This window comes from Sparus aurata, chromosome 9 (assembly GCF_900880675.1).
Source record: "Sparus aurata chromosome 9, fSpaAur1.1, whole genome shotgun sequence".
NCBI classification, from domain to species: domain Eukaryota; kingdom Metazoa; phylum Chordata; class Actinopteri; order Spariformes; family Sparidae; genus Sparus; species Sparus aurata.
The window spans coordinates 8,669,716-8,697,031 of record NC_044195.1 but is presented as its reverse complement, the minus strand read 5'-3'; the positions used below and the strand labels follow the sequence as shown (position 1 = coordinate 8,697,031).

At 41.4% G+C, this 27,316-nt stretch overlaps 2 protein-coding genes across 4 annotated transcripts in view; one reads left to right on the top strand and one right to left on the bottom strand.

Annotated features, from left to right (window-relative positions):
• Window positions 1-1,721: 1,721 nt before the first annotated feature.
• Window positions 1,722-18,103, bottom strand: wdr3 (WD repeat domain 3). 3 transcript variants are annotated; one of them, XM_030429437.1, is made up of 27 exons: window positions 17,958-18,103; window positions 16,798-16,999; window positions 16,485-16,694; window positions 16,120-16,238; window positions 14,617-14,695; window positions 13,773-13,868; window positions 12,781-12,882; window positions 12,309-12,410; window positions 10,439-10,539; window positions 10,006-10,110; window positions 9,605-9,835; window positions 9,411-9,504; window positions 9,036-9,137; window positions 8,815-8,897; window positions 7,986-8,124; window positions 7,783-7,839; window positions 6,548-6,648; window positions 5,978-6,089; window positions 5,539-5,673; window positions 5,400-5,450; window positions 4,201-4,266; window positions 3,951-4,043; window positions 3,757-3,807; window positions 3,595-3,638; window positions 3,321-3,449; window positions 2,184-2,277; window positions 1,722-2,059 (listed from the first exon to the last, which is right to left on the bottom strand). In XM_030429437.1, the coding sequence occupies exons 2-27, from the start codon at window positions 16,969-16,971 to the stop codon at window positions 1,904-1,906; spliced, it is 2,826 nt and encodes a 941-aa protein (XP_030285297.1). In that variant the 5' UTR covers window positions 16,972-16,999; window positions 17,958-18,103; the 3' UTR covers window positions 1,722-1,903. The 3 variants fall into 3 exon arrangements, with proteins under 3 accessions (XP_030285297.1, XP_030285299.1, XP_030285298.1); XM_030429439.1 differs by having other exon boundaries at window positions 12,781-12,879; XM_030429438.1 differs by lacking the exon at window positions 17,958-18,103 and adding an exon at window positions 17,438-17,945.
• A 996-nt stretch (window positions 18,104-19,099) lies between these two features.
• The window catches only part of gdap2 (ganglioside induced differentiation associated protein 2), a 42,556-nt gene continuing 34,339 nt past the window's right edge, over window positions 19,100-27,316 (top strand). The window contains exons 1-2 of the mRNA XM_030429018.1: window positions 19,100-19,346; window positions 23,818-24,040. Coding sequence (XP_030284878.1) covers window positions 23,859-24,040 — 182 coding nt within the window. The 5' untranslated portion in view covers window positions 19,100-19,346; window positions 23,818-23,858. The remainder of the gene's footprint in view (window positions 19,347-23,817; window positions 24,041-27,316) is intronic.

Here is a 27,316-nt window from a genome sequence, read left to right as displayed (position 1 = left end):
GCAACTCCACCTTTCCACATTAAAGTGTGTGTACAGGTCTCGGGGAGTACCTCTGTGTGTGTGAAAAAAGTAGTATAAAGCTTTTTGTGGCTCCAGAGGACGCGGAATGCAATCTGATAAATTACCCTCAGTGGGTAAACTGCATTGTGGGTAATGTAGACACCAGGTTTAGAAAAGCAGTCCACTGGTCTAACATGTCACTCCTGTAACACTGTTGGAGTTATTATGGACAATTTAAAAAACAAATGAAAATCAGAATTGATACAGCAGAACCAGAGATATCTCCTTTCGTATTCCACACCTTACCCACAATGCAACTTAGCAACTTCCTCCCAAAGACCTGTAAACAGACTTTAATGTGTAAAATGAGTAGTTATCCTTTAAGTTATTTGAGGTCAGACTCATTTTGTGGCCAGTGGTTGAGAGCACAAACTGAAAGTGATCAAACTTTCTGCAACGCCTCGCTGGTGTCTTGAGACTGTAAGAAAACACGGCTCAGATGAACAATACATTCAGGACTGATTGCAGAAAGGCCAGAAACGTTGTCAACATTTCATTTACACTGCTCGTGTTCTGTTGCCGAGCACAACACCCAGCAAATATTGCTGCGGGATTTCATGTTCGGATTTTGAGCCATTTGAAATTTGCTGAACTGTGTCTTGTACAGCGACGCCACTGCAATAAAATGTCACAGGATTATTTACACGTTTGGCTCAAATTAAGGTGAAACACCTTCACTTCTGCGTTGCATTTTCCCTCTTTTAAACCCAGTGTGTGATTGTTAATCTAAACTGCAGTTATGGGTGCTAATACGCTGTAAGTGCTGTGCGAGTGTGAGAGTGCAGTCTGGGATATTCCTGAAGAATTTTTAATTTTGGTAGGTGTGACATTTACGGCCTAGAGACCAAATCCAGCCCCATAAAGAGCGGCTGGCCTCTTTTTTTTAACAACCCCGTAAATACAGAGTTAATTTGTTTTTTGTCCGCCGTGAGATTAAAACACGAATAGTGAGCGCGAGGTGTTTTAAAGGGTTCATTTCATTATTCCTAAGCGCCCCACGGTCAGGAAATAAACACACTTGTGGAAAATGAAGTGTCTGATGTGGGTGTGAAACTTTTGTAAAGGTCACGCGATAAGTGGGGCCGGGCACTCCACAACGTCCACTGTTCACTTTTGGGTGAAACGCGGAGCTGAAAACCGAGATTTTCTCCCCCCTGCTATGAAATATGTTTACCACATCTAGCAAGCCTCGGGACTATAAATTCAGGCACAGTTAACAGGGCTGTAAAGTCAAGCTACATCTCCCTGACTTCAGTGCTGGACGGCTGTGGCGAGGCCAACGGGGGATCAGGGTCGTTTTTTCTCAGCGTCTAGCTGGAGACTTGCTCTGTGGGACACCCAGGTGGTCCGGAGCTCAGGTACTCCTGACAGGTTTCATGTCCAAACCATCTTTAGCCCGGTTGGCTCCGGACCTGAATCGCTCCCTTTGGGCCTGTAGGACAGAGAGCAGCTTAAATCATAGCTGTCCTCTGTGTGTGGTGATCACGGAGGGGAGCACTGGTACTGATTTAAACATGAAATGTATTCAGAGCTCAGCCGTATATGAATGTATTTTATAGAGAGCTGCAGCAGCAGAGGGAGCTGCTGTGTATACACACTACATTTCTCTCTGCAGCGGAGGATTTATTTGTTTTAAAAGCCCCCCATAAAACCTGAAGTACTGTGAGAAAAAGTCCGATGCAGTTTATTTGGGAAATGAAGCGTGTCGCTGAATAACACTGCGTTACATCCGACCAGAAATTCATAACATACAAAAACCAACAGCGTGAGGCCTCTGGAGACAGCTGGGAGGAGATGGGGAGAGGATGTTTATACACAAACAGTCCAGAATGTCCATAAGGATTCAGGCGATGGTCAGGATGGCCCGCTCCCTCTTCCTCCTCCTCTTCTTCTTGTCCTTCAGCTGGCCCGTGGCTTCAGCGAAGAACATCACGTCCTCTTTGCTCTCGATCTCCCGCTGGAGGAACTGCAGCGCGGCGCTGTTGAAGCCCATCACGTCCTGAGACACACAGGGAGCAGAAGTGATGAGGAAATGAGGAAGGGAGGGTGCGATGATCGCGTTGGTCAGGATGACAAAAAAAAACTTTCCTCGTGACCAAATCTCTTTCACAGATGTTACTCACTCTGATTTCGCGCACTTTAGAGAGAGTGTTGGTCCGTAGCTCATCTATGACTGACAGCAGCATCTGGTTGCTGGAGATCTGACCAAAGTGGATCCTTGAAAGAAACAGACAACACTGTCAGATCAGCCCAGTACTGCATACTGCAAGCACCTGCAGCTTGTGCAGATCTACATTTGCAGTTAGATTTGCTCTACGAGAGATTCACGTTCCCGGTCACCGTGGGGTGCACGCTGTACGAGTTCCTGCTTCACCATGATGTACATTGTAAGATATGTGGCATAAATAAAGACTCCTCTTCTAATATTCTACTTTCAGAATAGTAACACTAAAATTGTTCTAACTAGAAACTAATATCTTAATTACCCTGAATACTAGTTGCAAGGTTTTCTTCTACTTGTTCTTCTAATTGTTATCTAAAGGGAAGAGAGGCCTTTTAATGCTGCATTCACATGGCTTCAGGCAGACAGTCGATGGTAAACCAGGTATCATTTTAGTGGTATAATCCAAGTCTACCTAAGCCCTGATATACCAAATTGATCTGAAAAGACGTTATTTACACCCTTGATGTATAGTCGAGCTTGTGCACCCATTTAAAATTGGGTGTGCCCTAGTGCTATAAGTTTAGCAGCTCCAGTGAAGATTTCAGCTTAAAAAGGGTGTAAATAAAGTCTTTTGAAATCATTTTGGAAGCCATTTTTTGTTGTTTTTTTCCCCCAGCTACTTCAGATGTCTGGGAGAACACTGCATCAACTTTTTTTATTTTTGCTCTGAACCTGATCTAGGCATCGAGAAGTCAATCATTTTGTTTTTACAATTCTTTTTCCACTATCCACGTTGTAAAATAAATGAATGAACTTGTGTTTTGAAAGGAAACATTAATTTGAGTTTGAAACATATCAGGAAAGAGGATTTTATGATCCTCAGATCTGTGTTTTTGGACAATGACATATATTCAGAAACAAAAAAAATTATAATTGTGACGTGGTTGCTGATAATGCAGCTAATTAACTTTTGGGCAACATGGTATTTAAATAAATGTATTAAAAAAAAAAGCTCATCCAGTTTCTGCTCTTTGTTGTTTTGTTTTCCCTTTCACACACATACACACACGCACACACACACGTACAGAGCACCTACTTGAGAAGGAAGAAGAGGCAGCGGCAGACCAGCTCCACCTCCAGGCCCTCCTTGATGTAGCTGCTGAACAGCCTCAGCAGTTCAGGGATGTAAGGGAACGGTAAGACCAGCAGAGAAACCTCCAGCTCACTGGTGATCACAGCACAAAGGAGAAGGGAAAGCCACAGGCTGTTTATATGCACAGAGCACTGCAGACGGTGATTATATTTATGGGTGAGGTCAGAGTGAGATATCATGTGGGTTTGGTGTTGTCAACCCAGAGCTCGCGTCTCACCTCGATCTGACCTTCTTTATGACATCTAAAACGTGGCGGGACGGCTGAGAGGAGGACAGAGACAGACTCAGTTACCTACAGCTGATAACAATATGTAGGTTTACTGGTGATATCAATGCTCAGTGTCGGAGAGGCGTCAATCTTCATCGTCGATCTACTCACCGAAACGTTTCCATAAGCCACCAGGACAGGATTGGGTTTTGGTGGAGGCAGCTGCAAAACAACATCAGCCGTTTGTCACATTTGTCGGATAAATCAGAATCCTGACATCATAGAAATTCACAAACGAGTTTTTTTAAGCTCCACGCCAAATTCCAGAGATGTCGAAATGCGTCACTACCGGATCGTGCCTCTACCTCTTTGCCTGCGTTCGCGCAAGCATATCTGTGCTCCTCCATCTTCCTGGTTTCCTCTTTGTAAAGCTCCAGAGCCTCCATGATCCGCTCCGCCTGCAAAGAAATCGCACGAACATCAGAAAAGACATACGATAACAACGCAAACTTACTCATTCAGATGTACTTTAATCTCAGTGACATCAGCTAAGATGACTACGATCTAATAAGAATGGGAAAGATATTCGTGCTACAAGAGGTGAAGTCAGCTCACAGCTTTGACTGTCTCGACGGTCTTCTTGCCGGCCGGCGCTGCCTCTCCTTCCGTCTCTCCAGGTACCTGTGGAAACAAGGGTTAATGCGTCACTTACATCCACCGTACACATCGGCAGGACTGATCTGCTTTGATTATAACAGGAAGCTCTACTGGAGATTTAGCGGGGATATCATTTGTAAAATTCCTTCAATTCAGTTAGTTGGACAGATGATTCCATTCAAAAACTTCTAATGTCAGACTATTAACAGACGACATCACAGTCACACGACTTTAAACATCACCACCACTAAGCATCCTCTACACAATAACTATACAGGTTTTCTATAAACTGATCAATGTATAAGTTGTGAGGTTCGAGTTAGAATAGTTTGTTACTAAAGTGGGCCTGTAGAGACGGACTAGTGGGCAGATGAGTCTCTGTGTTTGCTGTGATGACGTTTAATGTTCCTGAAAACCTCTGTAGTCTCTTTTTTATACACCTAAGAGTTTAACAATCAAACTGTGGGACATTTAATGATGTATTTTATGTTGTGGAACAAAACATGTAAATATCTTTGGCCTGTGGTAACCACACACCTTATTTCAGGCATTTACACAAAAACAAATTTGAAAACTCAGACACTGAGATGAGGGAACCAGAACTGCAAAATGTGTTAGCGTTGGGTTTTTGGACTCATTACTACACTCTATTGACTCCCAGTCTCAATAAACATATTGAGACCGGGATGCCTTTTTGTGCTTGTTGTTTTGACAGATTTAACCAAATTGACAAAGACTAAAGACATTTTCTGGATTTATTTTGTTTTAGTGTGTTTTGAAAGTATACAATATTGTTGTTTTTTTTGTTTTGGGGGGTTTTGGCCCATGTATGGCTTTTTATTGACAGGACAGCTTCAGAGATGACAGGAAACAGGGTGAGAAGAAGGTGGGGTGACACGCAGCAAAAGGCCCCCAGGACAGGACTTAAACCCGGAGCCACACAAAATGGTTTTCAGTTGTTTTTTTACATTAATTTCAGTAAACTAAAATGTTTTTTCACTCCTAGCTGTAGTTTTTAGCTCAGTGTTAGTTAACTAAAATAAACAAGTGAACTGTTGTTTATCTTTTAGGGCTGAACAAATTAAAATACATGTTAGTGTCTGGTGTAAAGTAAAAAGATGCTGATGATGACAGGAGGTTGAAAAGTGAGCACTCACCACAGGCGCGTCTCCTTTGGCCAGGCTCTCCTCGAACTCAGCCTCTCTCTCCTGTCAAGATAAAAACAGGCTCGGTCAATAAAAACAGAGAAACTGTGTGCTGTGAAGTCGTCTGTGTCTGCCCTGTCCGCCACCTCACCATCTCCCGCTCCTCCTCCAGGATGATGGGCTCCCTGGTCCTCTCCCACAGGCGCAGGGATTTGTCGTGAGATGACGACACAATGTGGTCACCGTTTGGGCTGATGGTCAGACACCAGACCTCCCGATGATGGCCCTGCGAGGCAGAGAGAAGGGCCAAATGTCAGCCTGGAAGGGTTTAGTCGTCTTAGTGGCGATGAATAACACATTTCTGTTGTGTAAATGGCGTTACATCCTTCCTATGAACCGTCTTTCAAATGCAAATCATCATTCAAACTGCTAACAACTGCACACAAGTGATCACCCCACAAATCAGCAATTGCTCCGTATCTAGTTTTGGACTCGGTTCAACAAATCTGGTTCACAGCTGACAAATGAGGTGTGGTCCTCGGGCTACACCACTCGACCTCAAATATCGAGAGCAGAGAGAAACATGTCACCTCCAGCGTCTGGATGTGCTCAAACTTGTCAGCGTCCCACTGTTTAATCTTCTTGTCCTTCCCTGCTGTGTAGAAGAGATGAGTCTTCGGGACGAACTGGAGGAACATGACGCTGTGGAGAGCAAACAGGGAGAGGGTAGAAAGGGAAAGTCAGCCGAGAGCAAAGATAATATGCAGAATAAATCGAGAGCTTGAAAGTAGGGAAGAACGACAGAAAGACACAGAAAAAAGCTCAGAAGTAACAAAGAATGAGGTTGAAAGAAAACTAAATGAACACAGGGAGGCTGAAAATAAGAAATGCAGAACAAGAAAAAAAACACCAAGGACAAAGTGAGACGATCCACGAGAGAACAGATGAGCGGGGAGATGAAAGAGCAGCTGGTGTGAAGTCACCGGGCAGCGTGAGTTAACAGGACATGGATCACAGTCCCTGAACACAACACATGAAGTCAGAGCTGGAAACTCGAGAGCCCAGGAGTGATTTCACCACCACATATTTGATGTACGCCGTTTTTTTGTTCCAGCGAACACACGGACTGTTTGGTTTGGGTCCTCGTCGCTGGGCGTTACCTGTCGTCATGAGCGAACATGGAGCGGTGACAGTCGCCGAAGTCCAAACCCCAGATCTTCACGTTCCTGTCGGCGGAGCCAGTGGCGATGATCGTGCTGTCCTGGTTAACACAAGATCAGAGACCATGAGCCGGGACTGTGGGTCAACATCACTGTACTTCAGACGAGGTCAGTTAGTCTTGGCTGGTATCAAGGTATTGTGGTGTATCTGGGTATTTAGAGATATCGAAAGGTATGATTTTCATTAAAGAATGACTGTGGTGTCAGCTGTGTTCAAGTCAATAGGAGATGCATGGGAAACCAACTAAAACCAACATATGACTATCGTATGACTTCTGATGGAGAAATGCCTCCATAAAAATGAAAGAACACACTTCAGAGAGGAGGTTAACACAACTTCTTTTTTCAACACATTGTTCCTCTCCTCAGATTTGTCATAGTGGTTAACCAACTCTCTGATTCTGAAATGTGTTCTTTCATTTTCTGGAGGCATTTCTTTATCAGAAGTCATACGATGTAGTTGACTTCAGCACTGCTGTCACCACAGTCTGGCCCCAAAGAAAGATTCAGCGACCTTCTTTTTTAGGTTCCATGGGTGGAACAGGTAGCTTAGGTAAGAAAGTTGGCCACTACGAGCAGCAGAGTTAACACTGCAGGAGAAGTTTTTAAAAAAGTGCCTCCGTCTCTGTGCAGCTGACACAGACAAAGCTGAGTTCATGTGCATTGTCATCAGGTCCTCCGCAAGAATCTATAGAAGAAGGATGCTTGTTTCCCTCACGTCTTGTCTGAGTAGGCTAAGTGCGTATCAGAAACACATTGTTTTATACTATATAATGCAACACATGCGAGCCCAGATTTTTTTTTACACAAACACCATCACACACTGTATACCCCAGTCAAATAATAAATGAATAATGAAGGAAACAGATACCGCTGGAGCCTGAAACTGATTACACAAACTGCACCGACAACAAACATCAAAAAGCATCTCATTCAACACCAAGATGCCGATAATTAACAATCCCAACACCTGCAGTCCAGCTGGGATGTGACCGTCGTGAGCTGAACCTGACCCAGCTGCTAATATAACCCTACCATACATTCTGTTTACAATCAGGATCTAATGAAAGAGAATTTTTCTGAGTCGTTGATTCATCATCTTGCAAAATGAACCATATCGACATCTTATCATTGAGGCCTAAAAGCAGCTGATTTTGCAGCTCGACAGTACTCACATGTGAGATGTCCAGACACAGTACAGGCAGCTTGTGTCCATACAGAGACAAGAAGAACTGGAGCGGAGAAAGAAGGAGGAGAGATATGAAGTCAACACAATCTATTACACCAGAAATGAAGCAGGTTTACACAGAACAGTCGTATTGATTGAAGGGCAGTTCTACTCTTTGTGTAATGTCATGTACAACATGTATTTATGTACCTTGAGTGTGTCTGTGTAGAAGATCTTGACGGTGCAATCCAACAGAGACACAGCCAGCAGTCTGTGGTCAGGGGAGAACTTCACACACAGGACGTCTTCCTCCAGCTGCAGAGTGCGCGTGTGTTTCACCGTCAGCCTCCTGTATCACACACACACACACACACACACACACACACACACACACACACACACACACACACACACACACACACACACACACACACACACACACACACACACACACACCATATGTCATTTGAACACAATATTAAATATGACAATTTTCACTTCTGAATTTCCTATAGAATAGTAATAGGACTTGATATGAAACAGTCATGAAGTCTACTTCGTATTTAGTACAGATTATATGTACTACTGTTGAAAAAAAATATATAAAATCATGTTGTGACTATTCTAACAGATGCTACGGTTGCAATATGATTCACAATCAGTGTAAAAGATCACTGAGAAAACTATTAAAATCCGAATGATGTGGTACTTGTTGGGGTCTGTACCAAACAAACGTGTTTTTTTTACAAACCACAGCACTACTGTACTTCCTGTTGTATAACTATAATGCTTATAATGCTGTTTTGTCATATACTCTTTACCTTCATCAAAAAATTGTAGCTTCCGCTAACTGAATATTGCACTTGGAAATATTGTGATCTTGATGATATTTGGATTCATTGTGCAGTCTAATATTAAAAACAACCTTTAACAAAAGGTTTCTGTTACAGTTGAGTACTTAAACTAGATGCAAGGACGTGTGAGATCATCCTAAATGCACCGTACTGATACTTGAACAGTGAACAAGCTGGTGACTTACTTCTGGCCAGTCCCTTCGTCCTTTATCAGCTCAAAGTCCCAGAACCTTACTGTCTTATCTGCACTTCCTGTCACAATCCCCCTCTACAGGAATGACACACAGACAACAAATGAAAAAGCGAGAGAAGCCAGTTGTTGAACTCTGACGATGACATGGTAAGAAACAGTAAGAAAAGACGGGTGTGACTGCAGACAGACAGACAGGCAGATGGTCATGTTTACCTGGTCCGGGGCGAGACACAGAGACCACACGGCTCCATCGTGGGCGTCCACAGTCTCCAGCAGGCTTCCTGAGGCCAACTCAAAGATCTGCAGCTTCCCACTCTGACAGATAAAACAAACCCAAAACATTAACAACAGAAGACTTTTCCTCGAATGTCTGTAGTCTCAGTAGCAACCCCGTCCTTCTGTCACACAGAAGTTCTTCATTGAAACTTTAAATTGAAACAATGAACCGGCTGCCACACAGCAGCACATTTATGCAAAGGTGGAAATTACACAGATTAATTAACCAGCTATTGAAACTTCTTCTACAAGGAAAATAAGATGAACTTCTACCATAAACCCTGCTCCACAGTGTCTCAGTGAGTTGATTACCTTGGTTCCCAGAATGATCTGTCTGTCTCCAGGCACAAAGAGGGAGCAGAGGGCGTATTCACAGGCCATCGTGCGGATCACTTGCAGAGTCGACCTGTAATGTTGGGGGGGGGGGGGGGCACATCCTGTTAGACCACCACTCAGTAACACTTCAAAGACATCTCTAAGACAAGCTGGGACTGAGACAGCTTCACCTGTTCCAGATTTTGACGGTGTCCCCAGAGGCGGAGAGGACGGCCAGGTTGTCCGAGCTGAAGGCCAGCGTGCGCACATCGGTGCGGTGGCCTCCGAGCGTGAGGCGAGCCGTCTTATTGGCCGCGGGGGTCTTGTCTGAAGTCTTCAGGCTGTAGGTCTCGATGGTGTTGTTCTGCAGCAGCAGTGCCACCTTCAGCTCACCACCTGCACAGGACAGGCACTCCGCCCATCTGAGAGGAGATGGAGGAGAGGTGTGCACGAGGTTAGGAAATAAAGATAAGATTGATGTCTTTCTTTCTTCTTCTAAATAAATGACTGTGCTTTGGAGTGCCAGCTTTTGTTTTGTTTTTTCTTTAGAACCAGCTCCAGGAGCTCCTGTCATGTTTGGCTCCACACTGACCTGATCTTGGCGGAGGCCTTGATGTTTGTCAGTCTGATGATCTCGTCCTTCAGCATCCTCTCCACCACCGGCTCCGCTGCCTCCTCGCCTGCATCTTCCTGAGCTCTACAGCAGGGGGCAGACGTTCAACAAGCATTGCAATCAAAACCCCGCGACTGAGGAACCGCTGCATACACACGAGTGCAGCAGTGTCAGAAACTGTAGAAGCACTTGCAAAGGTAGGGGAAGTGAGTAAAATAGCAGTATAAGGAGTGGCAGTTGTAGCAGCAGGTGTGCAGTAATGTTAAAAAAACAAAAAAAACCTGCTAAACTTAGCAGATGAAGACATGGAAGTAGGTAGAAGACACAGTTATATGAGAGGTAGCAGAAGGTTTTACACCGAATGTTGTAATCAGGAGTAATATTAGTCGTAGCAGTGGTAACCAAAACTTACTTGGCTGCCTTCTTTTTGGCTTTCTTCAGCTTCTTTGTCATTTTCTTCTGCACTTCCTCCTCTGACAGCACAGTGAAGAGCTCCAGGACAGAATCATTGCCCTGACGGAGAGGGGAGACATATGTACAGAGATATTAACTGCCTATAAATATCATATATTTAGAGGTGTATCTGTATATTTATTCATCCCTAATCATCATGTTTTGGATGTCTTGGTTCAAGTGCATACAGTCATAGGAAAAATGAGTGTTTATGTGCCAGAGTAAAAGCAGAAGAAGAAGAAGAAAAATAAGAAGCAGTGGGAGGAAGGAGAAAGAGAAGGAGGAGAAGGAGAAGGAGAACTCAAAATCGAGGTAGGAGCCGTGACGTCTGTGTATCGTTACCTCCCATCAATAGTCACACACTCTGATAAACACAAAGTGCATTGATTCCATATAAAACTACAAAAAACAAATACAAATCTGTCTGTATTTCCAGTTTTAGAGTCCAGACAATCTTCCTGTAACTATCAGAAACAATAACCAACAGCTGCCACACACTGATCCATTTAAACAGAACACAACAAAAACTACATCTGACAGCCAGCTGAACGCAGCAGAGCACATTCATCCTGCCTCTCCTTGCATGACAGGAAATAACTTGTCAATAAACAGCGCTCCTAATCCGACAAACATTAAGGAACGACAAACAAACCCAACAAGGAGATGTGAAAGTTGTGGCGGCCACAGAGGATGGTATTAAAACGTCTCTAATTGATAGGTTGTCAAGGGAGGGGTTTCATGCTTGTGCAAATAGAAAATAACACAATTAACGGGAAACCGCTGTAAATGAGCAAAGTCACTATATCACCAGGCTGAAGAGCCACAAGACTGCCCTCAACACTGAATCAAGAGAACTTTTCACACAGAGACTCCGCATTATCACCGCAACGATAATTAACTCTTTCACTCGGGGAGGGACGATGTTTTCTGAGGGAAAGTTCACTGAAGTCTCGGTCAGGACGGCTGACCCTCGCAGTGTTTTTTTTTAATACAAGTTGCCAGAGCCAGTAACAACAACTACAACAACAAAATAATGGTTTTTGCTTTGAATCACGTCACATAATCACCGCAAATCAACTGCCTGAGACAGATGCTGTTATTCGGGCAGTAATGTGACGAAAACTCAGTAGGACAGACAGGATGACAGACACTTTTCCACGTATGGATGTGGTTTCATTTTTCTTACACAAGTTGCCAAGGACACTACACGTTACCACAATACTGTAGCTCGGTCCTGTAACATTGCTTTGTTGGACATTTCTCTTTCATTTGCTGAGTAAAGGATCTGTTTAGCTCTCAGACTGTGAACACCATCAGGCCGACACACTCCTGTGTCATGCTCTTTCATTTTCACAAAGCCGCCGGCTCTGATTCTACCTTCAGAGGCGGATCGGAGCCACAGTCAAACTGTACCCCCCTCGCCGTAACTGTAACTTTGACAAAGATGGCAAGGCGTTGTATCTGCGCATGATTCCTGCACTGAAAGGGCAGTGTGAATGCAGTTAGTGTGCTAAATCAGCCACACAGCCACTGATGAGCACCTATTTGATTTAACAGTGCTGGGAAAACCCCCAAAACTAATGGTCGTCCTGATCCGGCCGTACTCCTCCAGCTCCTCCTCCTGAGATTTCAAAATGATTCTAAGCTAGTGCTTTGCTTTATTGTGTCTCTGATGTATCTTCCATATCCACCATTATGCATGCTTATAATCTAAAAATATTCAGAATATCTCAGTATGTTGATATTATTCATGTTGTGACAATTTGACACCTGTGTGTCCAAGATATTTCTTAACCTGTCAGAGAACCAGAACACTCTTCGATACTCACATGGCAGGCGATGACTCTGGCCTTGGCGTCTGCTGTCAGTGAGACGACTCTGTCTCGGGCCTCTCTCAGGATAGAGCCGGCTTTCTTACAACTCAAAATCCGCTAGGGAGAGAAAGAAAGACAGAGCGAGGACAAAGCTTACACCGCGTACACTAAAGGGAAGATTTATTTGAGCTTAAGATGGAGCACTGCTGTCGGTGGAGCTGAAAAATACTTTCTGAGGCACAACAGCCTCACCATTAAAACACAATTCATCAGTGAGAAGTGTAAATGTGGCACACTTAATATATCACATTTAAACAGACGCTGTTAATAACTGTTCTGAGAGACTAATGGTACTGTGTTCCATGGTACTACGATCCAGAGATGTAGCCTTTATACCTCCATCACTTGATAAGGACTAAAACAACGTATATAAAAATACAGTTTTTTCTCTGAAGAATATAAATATAAACTGCGACTCTTGTCATACCTCCTCAAGACTTTCATCCGCGCCTTCCTCATCGTCTTCATCATCGTCATCATCCAGCAGAGATTTCCCCTTCTTCACTTTGGGCTCACCCTCAGCTTTCTCCTGAGCAGGAAGCAAACAGACAGACAGACAGACAGACAGAAAGACAGACAGGCAGCCAGACAGACAGACAGACAGACAGACAGAACTGTTACAGCACACTGTAAGGGAACATCAGTTTTTCTTTGTCTGGCTGCTTTAAAGGTCAAGTACTTAGGATTTAGTAGTATCTTGCAGTGAGGTTGCAAATCAAACCAGTTGACCACCCCTCATTTCACCCTCTACTACACTGACTGCTAAAAACCTGAAAGGCTCTCTCTAGAGCCAGTGTTTGGTTTGTCCATTTGGGACTACTGTAGAAACATGGCGGTGCAACATGGTGGAGAGGACCCACTCCCTCTGTTGATATAAAACCTCAGACTGAGGTAACAAAAACACAAAAGTTCTTAGTTTTACGAACAAAAAGGTAATTATCATATTACATCTTTGCCACAAGATCCCCCTACATCCTACACACTGGACCTTTAATGGTATATTATATATAATATATATTCTGTGACAAATCTGGATTTGTCCCATATCCCAATATCCCTAACTCATTTTGAGTAGTGTATGTTGACTTATTTAAACATAAATATACAGTCATTATTTTCTCTATTAAGTCACTGTTGTGGTACTAAATATGATCAAACTTATTTATCAGCTTTCCTATTATCACATTTCATTTTGCGCATAAGACTATATTATGTTCACTCAAACTTCATCTTCTAGCAATTCAAAGCTTTTCGGTCTCCTTTATTTATTCTCTTTTAGTAAGGTTTATAGTTGGGACTTATCAATGGTGGCTAACAGAGCTCAAGCTAACTTCCCAGTTCTTCCCGGTATCAGGCGGTTACAGTGAGCTGAGCAGCTGGCATGTATTGAGAACAGAATCCAGCTGTGTTCTTCCTCACCTCCTCCAGGTAGTTGATGTCCCACGCTCGAAGTTCACTGTCTGCTGATCCTGTTAACAGCCTGTTCTCCTGGTTCAGCAGTGCCATGCCCCACACCTTACACACAAACACACACACACATACACACAGAAAATAAACAATAAACTCAAAAAATCCAAACACTCCAATGGACTCTTTTTTTGTAATTACTGTCTGATGAAGACCAAAGAAACATCTCCAAGTCTTTACCAGCAGTCCAAGGACCGGTCAACATTAAATTGCTGCCGTTTAACAAATAGCTTCCAGACTAACTTAAACCACTCAATACGCACGAAAATATACAATGCTAAACATGTCATGTAAAAACTGCACATCTGGACTATTTCAAACTCTTAGCTTATTTTTTTTTTCCGCTGAAGTCCAAGGGCTTGCTGACAACAAATAGAGAGATGTAACAGTAGAGTGTAATGGAGAATACTGTTTCACAAAGAGGAGCCACAGTGATCTAATCATCAGCCTCTATTAGGTTAAGCTAATAAATCCTGTCTCGCTGGCCTAATGTCAACAGCAGTAATAAAATCAAATTATGTTTTCAGGCAAAACTCAAAAGACTGAAACTAAATTAGCTCTGCTTTAGAAAAAGCAGGGCTGAAAAGTCAGAGGAAGAGCAATCACAAGTGAAACCTGCTCCGAGTTCTCTGACAACACCAGTTATGTTTGCGTGTGTTTAGTAACCAATCCAGTAACCGCTGCACATTCTCACTCAGCTAGTCTGGCTCGTGTGCCGTGTACTTTGAGTTGCTCTTCCTCTTGTCAGGGCGTCACTCCGTTTGTGTGAATGACTGCAGAGTCAGGAGCCCCTCACCTCACTGCGATGGCCCACCATGGTCTTGAAGCAGTGCTGTGTGTCCAGGTCCCACCACTTCACGAAACTGTCCTTAGAGCTGTACAGGGGCAGAGCACACACACACACACACACACAGACACACACTTTGTTCACAGCAGTGCAGATCTTGTTCTGATCAGTGAAAACCCTACGAGGATGTTATCAATGTTATTAAATCTAATGGCTTAAAAAGGTTATTAGCTTAAAAAAACTATTCAATTTAGGATCATATCATTTAAAACACAGTAGCACTAATGAAATCCACATGCAGGTCATACGGCTGTCTGGTTGCATAAAAGACAGTGTGAAGTTGTGTAGCGTAGCTTTAACCTGCATGCTTGTTGTATTTACTGTACATACAAAGTAAAAAAATGATTTTTGTTCAGTTTGTCTTTTAACATACGCTTGACCTCTGTCACCACTGAGGATAGAGTGGACCAAAAGTTTGACTCTTCTACATCTTCAGTGGAGATCAAATGAAATGGTAGAAATCACTAGTAGAGCTCACAGCTATGTTTAACTGTGAAAGTCAGAGCATCCCCACATTGGGACCAAACGGCTGTGTAGCCCTAAAGAAAACAACTCATCAGTGAGGCTAATGGGAAAAAAGGCATCAACTTGCTAGGCAGCGCAAGGATTGGACTCTGGAGCAATGGAGGAAGGTCATGTGGTCTGATGAGTCCAGACTTGCCCTGTACCTGAGGGATGGGCGCATCAGGGTAAGAAGAGAGGCAGATGAAGTGATGCAGCCATCATGCCTAGTGCCTAGCGTACAAGCCTGTGGGGGCAGTGTTATAATCTGGGGTGTATTCAGTTGGTCAGGTCTACGTTCAGCATCGTTATCTGCCCAAAACATGTTGTCAGCTCTGACTACGTGAATGTACTGAATAACCAGGTTTTTCCATCAATGGACTTTTTCTTCCCTGATGGCACGGGCTTATCCAAGATGACAATGCCACCATTAATTGTGCTCAAATTGCGAAACAGTGGTTCATTGAGCATGAGACGTCATTTACACACATTGACTGGCTGCCACAGAGTCCAGACCTTAACCCCATTGAGAATCTTTGGGTTGTGCTGGAGAAGACGTCAGACAGCGACCTGTATCTCCCATCATCAGTACACGAGCTTGGTGAAAAATGAATACGACTCTGGCCGGAAATAAATGTTGTGACACTGCATGAGCTTATCAAACGATGCCACAGCAAATGTGTGCCATAATCAAAGCCAAAGACGATCCAGTGAAAATTTTGGATTTCAGATTTTTGTGAATATGTTAGATTTTTCTTGGCCGGGCAGTGCATCTCAGTGTTTTGTTATTAAGAAAAAGAACTATCTTTCAACCTCTAGTCCTCAATGATCCTCAATAAAATACATAGTCAATCACTGACATTACTGTAATAATGTGTTAGTGTTTTAAGAATCTACATGTTATCAATAAATTGGTGAATCAGCGAAGGCAGCAGGTAAAAGCTGTGTTACCTCGTGACCAGGAGGTTCTTGTCTTTGAGGAACAAGGCCTCGGAGATGACGTCTTTGTGGCCTCTGAGCCTGTACAACCCACACTCATTGATGATGTCCCACACGATCACGTCTGTGTCCTAAAGGGAGGAGGAAAATGTAATAACATGTGTAACGCATGCTGTGACAAATAGGCAACAAACCATTAGGCCTGAATCCAGACTGGAATTTGACCGATTTGATCAAGTCAGGACACAAATAAAGGATTCCCTCAACCCACTTTGTCTTCTGCCGATTGTAACACTTAACACGCCGACCCTGTGTACAATTTTGAAACAGTGTGAAAATCACCTCGACAAAAATCATTAAAACCCTTCCTGACTTACCTTGGAGCCCGTGACGAGCCGAGCTCCGAGCTTGTCATAGCGTATGACGCTGACGGCAGACTTGTGGCCATTGAAAGAGACGTTGCTCTCTCCATTCAGCAAGCTAAAGATTCTCACAGCACCATCTTCGTATCCCACAGCGATATGGATGCCATCGGGTGAAGGGCAGAGGAAGGTCACCTCATGTTTCTGTCCCTGCAGGATCAGGACCTGGACAGAGACACGGTGGCTGGTTTAAATCTAGTGTATATGAGTTGGAAGACGTTTCCTGGACCGTTGCTCCGCTGCTGTTATATCTACTGCACAATCTCACCTTCTCTCCCTTTCGGACATCCCAGATGAACACCTGTTCACATGCAGCCACAGCAACGTAGCGCCCCTTCTCTCCCCCTCTGAGGGTCACATACGCGATGTTGGCTTTCTGGCTGCCGATGACTCCAAACACTGCGCTGGCGGCATAGCGCAGGTACTGCTTGGTCAACCCCATGACCGGCAGCCTAAAGTGATGGTGATAACTGTTTCACAAAAACACATAAGAGACTCTGATTGATCACTTATAAGGGGGGGGGGGGGAATACATTGCAGTGACAAGAAAAAACCTCAGGTCCAATTTATACTGGAGCACACACATCCAGACCACAACATTTCATGAGAAAAAACACTGTAATATTCCTAAACTGCTCCCATGGGAATCTACAGTGTGTCTGAGGCAATTTATACATGGTAATATTCATGATATTTTTGAAAATATATTGTAAAAACTTAACTACAAAGCATGTATGTGTGCATTGCGATTCATATTTCTATTCTGATCAATTATGTATGTTATCCCATGCTTTACACCATATAGTAATAAATCCCCCCAAAACATTGAAGCATAAGGCACTAAACATTACATTAATGACGGACCTTCTTCTGCTATATGCCATCATTAGTGTAATCATAATGCGTACCTTAAAACGGTTTATAATGCGTCTCTGATGGTCCAGAGTGAGTCTGATTGTTTCGATGTGTATTCTCCCCCGTTGGTGTCACTTTAATGTCACTATATGTGTGCCTGTGTATTACTGTCACTAGCGTATGTTTGACCAGATTTTAAATATGCGCAGTTAACCTACAACTTTACTTTTAACACGGTTCTAGCGAGGTATAGCACGCTGGTCCGCACAGTTAGCGTGGTGCTTGTTTCGTCACTACCTAATCGCCCGCGTGGTCGGGGTTTAGCGGTTCAGCCTTGATAATTAACACAACACGCGACAAACCCCGTCCGCCTAGCAACCACTGTACAACGAATCGAGTACACCTAACCATAGCACACCGGTTGTTCATGAACCCACGTGGTGAAGTTCCTGGATAAATGTAGCTCCTGAAATGTGATATAATGTTAACGTATGCCCGTACATGTTTTAAATCAAGCTAACGTTTCTTCCTTCAAAGTAAAGTGTTTTGTGGTCAGTTAGTTTCTCCTCTTACCTCTGAAATGCGGCTGCTAGCTAAACTTGTGTTGTGTTTCCTGTGCAGCTCTTTCAGACTCAACCAGTCGATCACATATCGGTACAAACACTAAAAGAAAAACAATCTTGTTGTCACCACGTATCACTAGCTTGTCCAATAAAGTACAATACACTGTTACAAACAAGTATTTAGGACCAGTGGTGAATCACAACTGTGTGTTGTAAGTGACAGCTTGTGTCTGTCTTTTTCTGCTCGATTGTTTTTTATCTGTTGCTTTTGTCTACGCTCCCTGAAGAAGCACAACACGCTTGATAAGAGACTTTATTGAGTTGTCTCGGTTATTAGAAAACAAACTCCAAAATACTATACGTTTTTTCGTTGCAGCCAACCATTTCGATTATTTTATTAGTGGTCAGACATGTTTGTTTTACAGTCAGTGGTTTTGCAGTTAAAAACTATGAAATGACTTCTCTCAGTACCCCAAAATAGCTAGAGCGGAAGTGTTTGTCTCTACTTGGTCAGCTGATTTGGATCGACAGACTGGTTCGTCAATTTCAACAGAAATAACAGGAACTGTGCCGGACGTTGTCTTAAATGCTCAAACAAAATAAAAGCGTTACAACTCTGGGAGTCTATCAAATAACATTTGCTATACTATGGTCCTACCTTTGTGGAATATGATACATTTAAAGAACATTAATGATAACCCTATAACAGTTTTATTTGCACAAAGAAAAAGCTACCCATGATGCTGGTTATAATTCATACACAAACGAGTTAAATAACATAGAAAATAAATAAATACAACAATTGATCATCATCTAGCCCTCCACCCTTACGGTAAAAAAGTCTCCTCCCGGTTTCCCTGGCATTTACAACAGAGTGGGGGAAAAAATAATTTATCTGGAAATGGATTAATAAAGTTATCATTTGTTTCTTCTTTACAAAAGTCCATCCCCATGTAAAAAATACATGTATCTAAAGATTACGAAAATTAAAATGTGCTTCTGTTTCTATAAAAGCGTAGTGTATTTGAGAATGTGTCTCCAATCCAGTAATTATTACACACAGTGTGAAATTTAGGCTGCCTGTCTAAAACATTGAAAATCAATATTTTAAGGCCCGATTGGAGGTTTATTTTGAAAGTCCCGACCGGATGGTGTTGTGTTGGCGGCGCTACCATGACGCTGCAGCAATACGCACCTAGCATACTGGCTAAATGTGTAGTTAAACCTGGTTAACTTCATTTTTGACGGCTTTGGCGACTACTTTGCGCGCTACTATGAGAAGAAAAGAGGGACGACCACACCTCTTGTCACTGTAAACTGTCGTGTCGACCTTCATTATTTTTTCGTTATTTTTCTGGTGTGGACATCACCCCTGTCCGGAGGAAATACAACTGGCTAGGTGGGTAACTGCTGGTTGTGTGGTTGAGAGACGGTGGCTGGCCAAAATACCAACGTAATGGTTTATATAGAAAGTATTTCTCTTAGAGGTTGGCATACATGTTTTTAAGAGGTAAATGAAGTTCAGTTGTCACGTGGAAATTGTTTGTTTTTTTTAATTATTATTATTATTATTATTATTTATTTATTTTTTGACAGAAACGTGACTGTTCGGACCACTGCTGCCTCTGACTTTGTCACAGTCCCCCCGTGTTTTGGGTAACTTAACTTAATGAGATGCAGCTGTTTTGAAGCCCTGCCTTCAGATATGAAGCAGTGACACAGAGGGGAATATGTCACAGGAATATCCTGGTTGTCATTTCACAACCAGTATAAGCAACCCAACAAACAAACCAAAAACAAACCCAGATCTTTGAGGACTGCATCGTGTTTTCCTCATCCTAAAGACTAATTAACAACTCTATTAACTGTTGATGAATATGTCTTTTACCCCCGTTGGAATGACCCAAAGCTCAATGATAGTCAGTCTGATGTGAAGCAGAGAAAAGCAAGAAATGTTCACCTTTGAGAAACTGGCAGTAGTAAATGTCAGGCATTTTTGCTTGATTGAATTTAACAGACACATTGTTTAAGCACTTTTTGTCCAATCAACGAGCAGACACAGCAGATTCTCTCATTTAGCAGCTGGAAAGTTTTACCTCATCAGTAACTTACTCAAAATTGGTGTTAGGGTGTTGAGAAATATTCTCTAAACTACTACTTATCACATAACTGTGAAATCATGTCTGATTCATGAACAGACGCTGCTGTCATGCTAATGTAATGAGACCTGGAGCTCCTCTTCTCTAATCTGCTGATAATGTTATCACATTAGTAGATTTGCTGCTTGAAATTAGTAAAGGTTTATCTGGCTGAAGTCAGACTGAAGATAGCCCCAGAAGTACTGTAGTTTGATCAGTGCTGGGTTTTTCTGAGACTGACAGCACTGATGTTTTCAGGTTTATCACAATGAAGTTGCTGTTAACTGATCTGTTGCAGATTTGAGCAATTTCATGCTGACAAAGACAAATATGCAGTGCTTCCTCGGATTTTTCTCCTCTGCGCAACATTTTAAAACTCTGATGTGAAGCAGAGAAAAGCAAGAAATCTTCACCTTTGAGAAACTGGCAGTAGTTAATGTTAGGCATTTTTGCTTGATTGAATTTAACAGTTGGGCTGATTTAATATATTGTCCGAATAGTTGTTGATTAACTTTCTTTGACAGACAAATTGTTTTAGCACTTTATATGTCCACCCAACAAAGATGTACAGAGAAAAGCAGCTGTCCTGTGACAGATTCTCTCATTTAGCAGTTGTTAACCAGTATTTCATGCTGATCTGTTGCAGATTTGAGCAATTTCATGCTAACAAAGACAAATATTCAGTGGTTCCTCAGACTTTTCTTCTTTGAATGACATTTTAAAACTTGAGACATGAAACTGTGGCACACAACAACAGTCAGAGAAAGTCAGTCTGTTCCAAATTCGCGATATTTTATACTATTTTATATTGATTACATATTAGGGGCTCACCGATCCGATATTAAGATCAGATATCGTCCCCAATATTGACAAAATAGCTGGATCGGGGATCGGAAAAATTAACAGATCCACAGGACGATCCATTGTTTTTTTTTCCTACGTCGCAGCACATCCTATGTCATTCATCAGGAAGAGCACAAGTTGTTGTTTGACCAACTTTTTATTAGTTTATTCTCAGGTTCAGCTGCTATGTTTTATTTTGAATTCCTGTTTGCAGGACGTTGCACTTAATATATTTTTTACATGTTTACAATGTTTGGTAACTGTGTGATTAGTATTGTATGTTCAACCAATACAGTGTTTTGTTTCTGCAGCTACATTTTATGTATTTTAATCTAAGAAGTTTAATTACATTCTGTTTTAGATTTGAATTCAGTTGTTTTTTTTAATAACAAATGAATAAGAATTCAAATTTTTTTTACATGTTTACAATGTTTGGTAACTGTTTGATTATTTTGTCTTAGTTAGGAAAGTAATGTCTAGTTAGGAAAGTCTGGTGCCTTTAGTCTCTTCCACTTGGTGGAAGGAAGGTATAAGGTGGAAGGTATACACTTTATTATAAAAATTCAACAACAGTATCAGATCGGTATCAGGTATCAACAGATACACAGGCCCAGGCATCAGTATCGGTATCGGTAGCGGTATCGGGTGCATTATATTATCCCTATTATTGGATCCAATATTGGATACTGGATTAAAGACTGTTTTTAGACAAAACAAGCTATCTGAAGGTGTTGGTGTGGGCTTAAGGAACTGATTTTCTGGCAATATAATAATGGACAAAGAAATCAGTTGATAAAAAAAAAATAAAAAAAATCTACAATTGGCGTCCACAAAATTGGCACCAAAATGATTTTGAGTAACAGAATAAGATGCAGAATCTGCAGTTCTCCTTACTATTTCTTGTCTCTGCCTTTGCTTATATGCACACCCGCTTTAAATCTTTAAAGTACATCATCTAGTGATTCTTCCCTTTGTCTTTTTGTTTCAGTTTATTCCTAATTGTCTGTTGAATTATTGTTACAACGTTTAAATAAATGATTTAAATTTGACCTTATTACCTAAGTTTGATACATTCCAAAATGGCATGGTGGTTACATCACACTTGATATTATTTAGCCAATCTTTGTAAGGAAAATTGAAAATTGAATTAGCTTAAAACCAATGACCCCTTGGTCTTTACAAATCAAGACTGAAAAGTTGAGGAATGACATGGAAAGGAAAATGTTTAAATTGAAAACTGAAAAATGAATCAAATAGTTTATTTGAAAAAATCGTGACACCTCTAAAATCTCTGGATTAATTGAAATTGACAATATTTAGTGGCTACAGTCCTAGATTAGTCCACATTAAAACACAGACATGGCACTTTGCCATCTGAGGGGTAGCGTGCCATTTCATTTTGGGTTTCAGTCTTTCCAGGGTGAATTATTGTCAATTATTTAAGCTTTCTTTCAGTCCTGTGCATATCTGCCAAAACAAAAAAGAACTTTCCAGCAATCACAATTGCAGTGTTACAAAATGTTTCAGCAATCTCAAATGGCAGCCATGACGATTTCTGCAGAATCTAATGGCAACAGCGTTTTACAACAACCTGCAGCAATTTATCCTGAGAGGCAGCAGGAAGCATGCATGGTAAATGGACTGCATTTATGTAGCTCTTGTCTCATCTTATCAACCATTCAAGAGGCAGAGGCTACAATGCAAAGTGCCTCCTGCTCATCAGCAGAGGTAACCATTCACACACACTTATACAACGATGGCTATGTCTACAGGAGCAATTTGATTGCTGTATCTTGCCCAGGGGCACTTTGACTATGAGACTATGGGGGCAGGGGATTGAACTGCTAACCTTCCAGTTATTGTACGACCACTCTACCTCCTGACCAACAAGCGGCAGCACAGGTTACAGTCTGAGTCGGGGTCAGCAGGGAGTCTGGTAAAAGTGAAAATCATGTAGTGAAGTAGAATTAGACAGAGCAAGCTGAGGAAAAAGGGGGTGAAATACATCTCCTTTTCACTAAATGCAAGTATAAAAACTGAACATTAATATGAGTTGACATAGATTGATTCTGGCTTGAAGCTAACACATATTTTAATTAAAAAGATCCCAGTATGTGTCGAACTGGCAGCCACAGGTGCTTTGGTATTTTTGCCTCATGAATAATTTTAAAGATTAACGGATCAAATTACAGAGCTGAAACTATCAATTGCTTAATTCATTAGTCTGTCAACAAATAATGAATGTAATCAGCTTTTCTTTGTCGTCTCTAATAGAAAATTGAATGTCTTTGTGCTTTGTACTCGTGGTGAAGAATATAACCAAGTAATTGAAGATGTCCCTGTGCTCTCTTAGTTATACTCACTGTTCTGTGGTCTTTACAGAAAAAATGATGAATTGGCCAACTGAGGAAACACTGGGCAGTAGAGCTGCAATGATTCATCTCTTATTTGCCAAGCATTGTATTAATTGACAGCTATTTTGTCAGTCAATGAATCAGTTTGAGTAACTTGTCAGGAAAATTCTGAAATGATTCCAGTTTGTTAAATGTGAATATGTTTTGGTCTCTTTACTCCGATATGACAGTTAACAGAATATTTTTGGATTGTGGACAAAACAAGACAATTGAGGATGTCATTGTGGTTGTGAATTAACAAATCCATTTTTTAAAATATTTTCTATTTTGCAAACATTTTTAGAATTAGTTGGCCAAACAGTTTAGAGGTAGATTTACTGATAATGAGGCCCTAAACAAAATTCTTTTGATTAAGTGATAAATTGTTTTAAGAAAATGACTTGAACTCTATTCTTGTGATCCAAGTCTCTCTCTCTCTGTCTCTATTTCTCTCTTTCTCTCTCTCGCCCTCTCCTTCTCTCTCATCTGCTTGCAGTGAGCCTGTAGATCCAGCGTCGGTGTGCAGTAGCAGAGGGGATGGATCCTCTGGGTGCTCGCTCTCAGTTCATTGACGTCCAGACTCTCCCCACTTGGCAGCAGCAGCTGGGTGAGGATGTCAAGGAGACACCCCTGAACCAAAGTGAAAGCCTGCTTGGCCAGGAAGCCTTCCCCTCGCCCTTCCCCATCAGACCAGACATCAACCGCAAGATCATCCTATTGTGAGTCACACAAAATATGTCTTCACACTTGCTGTTGGATTTTGAGTTTGCCTCTTACGTTTGGAAAGCAATGGATTAAGGCAGACTGTAGAAAGGGTCATAAATCATTTAAAAATTCTGAGTGACAAACAGTTCATTTGCTGTGTTTATAGTACATTTGTTATGTGTCAGTTTGTGCCTTCTCATCATCAGTCTGTGGTTGAAATATCTTTATGTAAAGGAAAACACCACATTCTGGTGACAACTAAAATATAATATGATGTAGTAATACTCTCAGGAATCACATATTACTTTCATTCATATGTATTCTCTTGCACATAGGAGTGAGCATGTCCCTTTAAATTTCAATGCTGCTTATGAGGCCTGCCCAGTACTTTTCTTCATCATCATAATGATTTTAAATTTAGCATCAATAATTGATTAAATTATTTCTGCTCCATTTGTGCTTACCTGCTGATTCTACCTTTTTCTTTTTTGTTTGACCCTTTCCTCCATCTTGTAAAATCATGGGATCCTCACACAAGAAGTGTGAACTGAACTGACTTTAGCTGGCACCGGTACAGATCAGAATTAAACCCATGCAGTTTACACTCTTCAGATGGTCACGCAATCATGCTTTTTAATGGGAATTTTATGTGTAAACAAACTAATAACACGTCCTAATCAATGGAAAATTAGATTTGCACCCGTCACACTTTTCATTTAGGTGTGAAATGGTCATTTAATGGGAGAAGTGTGCATTATTTTTGCCCTGAAAATGTTCTTTCCAAACCTCACGTATACTCATGTTTACCTGAGTTTGTATTTGCTCTCTGTGGATCAGACATCACATCCAGCTGCTTTGAACCATTTTACGGCAAAGAGAGGGCACACGAAAAATCTAATATACTGTGACTGTGGCTCTTGAATTCCATATTGCTTCTATTAATCGGTAAAGTACAATTAAAGGTTATTCTGGCTTTGTACTTGTTGGAATTACTGTGGATCAAAGTGGAGTGGATTTTTTTTCCATCAGCCCAGTGATGAAGCTATCCTCCAAATATCTCAGGTTGTCAATAGTTCTTTATAGTCCATTCTCAAAGCCTAATGTTTACAGAAAATATCTCATGGTAGGCTCATGCTCTTTTAAAAAGAAAATCATTGTCTGCCCATTTATCATCCTGAATTCTGTTATGGAAATGTTAGTTTATAGTATCAGAAAACTGAGTTCCTTTATTCAAACATTGCTTTGTGTTTTAAATTGAATCATCTGGTTCCACTCAATTCAGCCTACAGTGTGGATGGGATACATTCAGCCAGGCTGGACTTTAATGTTTCTCTGATTAGATTGAGTCAGTTTGCAGTTTTGTAATTCTAACTAGCTCAATAGAGTTTAGATAAATTCAGAGTGACCCCATGTCTGGTGACAGGTTGCTGAGTAGTTAAAACAAAGACAGAAGCAGGAGAAGCTGAGACACAGACGTGCTTGTGACAGTCTTTATTGTTACTCTACACATGCATTTGTTTTGGTCATCCCTGTCAGTTAATAGTATTTTCAGATGTGACTCATCAGGTATTCTTCGCAGTTTTGGATCTGTAGTGTGAACGCTGACTGTGTCCCGCCATGAGCTTGCACGGACCAGTTCAGAGTCCAGATCACCTCATAAATCTTTTGTGTAGAAACACATGACCAACTGCAGCCTGACTTGGCAGCAGCCTCCCTATAAGAGCCTTGTTGTTGTAGCAGCCCTCCCCTGCTCTGTCATCAGGAGTGAGCACATTCCTGCTGTACTAACATGACCAGAGCTTCAATAAAATCTGACCTGTGGTATCTTTAAGCTGGAGACCCCTAGTCTCAGGTTGATTATGAATGGTGAACATTCCCACCATAGATATATTTCTCTCTTATAACTGTAGATTATTGCAATTGAATACATTTTAGAAATGGTAAAATTATTTAGTGTTTTCAATGAAAAAAAGAAAAATTAAGAAAATGAATATTATAATTTTATAATACTGAACAGTTGTTGTTGTTTTTTACCTCTTTCTTGGTAATAATTTTGCTCCTCACATTTACTCAAGAGTCCCTACCCCCAAGGATTAGAACCATGATTCTAGAGAAAGATGGTAGGAAACTGAAGCAGGATTGAGATCCCATGATTTCCATGCAACCCAACTAAAATGTCGCACTATCTCACTTAAATGTGGGTGACAGTGACTAGTCTAAACATGTGAAAATTTGACAGGCTTTGATTGTCTTCCAGATTAATCTATGCTTTTCATAATACTGAACAATATAAACTGAAGCTAGCAAATAGTAATGCAGTTGGATACATAATTCTTAAATTTAATATCATTCCTAAATGTTTAATTTTTTTATTGGCTTTTGACATTTGAGACATTTACGAAGGTATATTTCAGTTCACGCCGACAGTAAATGATCCTCATTAAACAAATATTTTTGATAATCTGAGCACAAAAGGCAAAGTGACATGCAAGAAGTCAATCAGATAAGCAAAGTTAGGATCCTAGTGCCATTTTGCATCTAAAGAATACATGACAATATATTGTAAACAATTGTACAATTTTACAAAAGCTACTGGGGCAACCCCAACCAGACGTTTTGGGTTTCCTGTGTTGTTCCCTGTTGCTGTTAGCATCTTCTTAACTCTTCTGACTGCTTACACGTGACCATTGTGTGCTGCTGATCTGAGCTCTTACAACTTAAGCACCGCCGCACTAAGTCACCTCCTTTTGTGGATCCAACTCAGCAGAGCAGAGCTGGCACCAACATTATTTTCACTTTCAGACATTGTTGTTGCTGCATTAGTCATCACACGAACATGTCACACTTTTTTATCACATAAAAAATGATGTCACTATTATCATGAACATTGGCATATGGCACACCCCTAACTGTCACTCATACACATTCATGCAAACAGTTTTGTTTCTATGATAAATGGTGGCGGGGGAGACTGTAATGTTTGTGTTGATGTAACCCTGCCTGTATAAATCTGCTTATCTGGGAAAATACTTGTCACCATTTTGCTTCACAGGCAATATTTGTAACCTAAACATTCTCAGATACTGTCATCTAGCTGTGTGTCTGAGTAAGAGTTAGTTTAGTTTATGGCAGCCTGGTTTGTTTTGAATTGTGCCTCATCTTTTATTTACCTCATAGGGATGATGTTAAAAAAAGCCTCTTGCTTCTCGATCTTTGAGGCTAAACATGTCCTGTGACCAGTTTCTTTCAACACAAGCAGTTCCTCATTATTCTTTCCAAACACACCCTGC

Bases quoted from the DNA above. Each gene is read 5' to 3' on its own strand.
- wdr3 (XM_030429437.1), bottom strand. From the start codon at position 16,971: ATGGGGTTGACCAAGCAGTACCTGCGCTATGCCGCCAGCGCAGTGTTT. The intron at 5,674-5,977 runs GTGACATGTTTC...TCTGCCTCGCAG, and splicing joins AGCACATCCAGACGCTGGAG to GGCCATCATCGGGAGGTCTG. The intron at 4,044-4,200 runs GTGAGCTGACTT...ATTTCTTTGCAG, and splicing joins CCGTCGAGACAGTCAAAGCT to GCGGAGCGGATCATGGAGGC.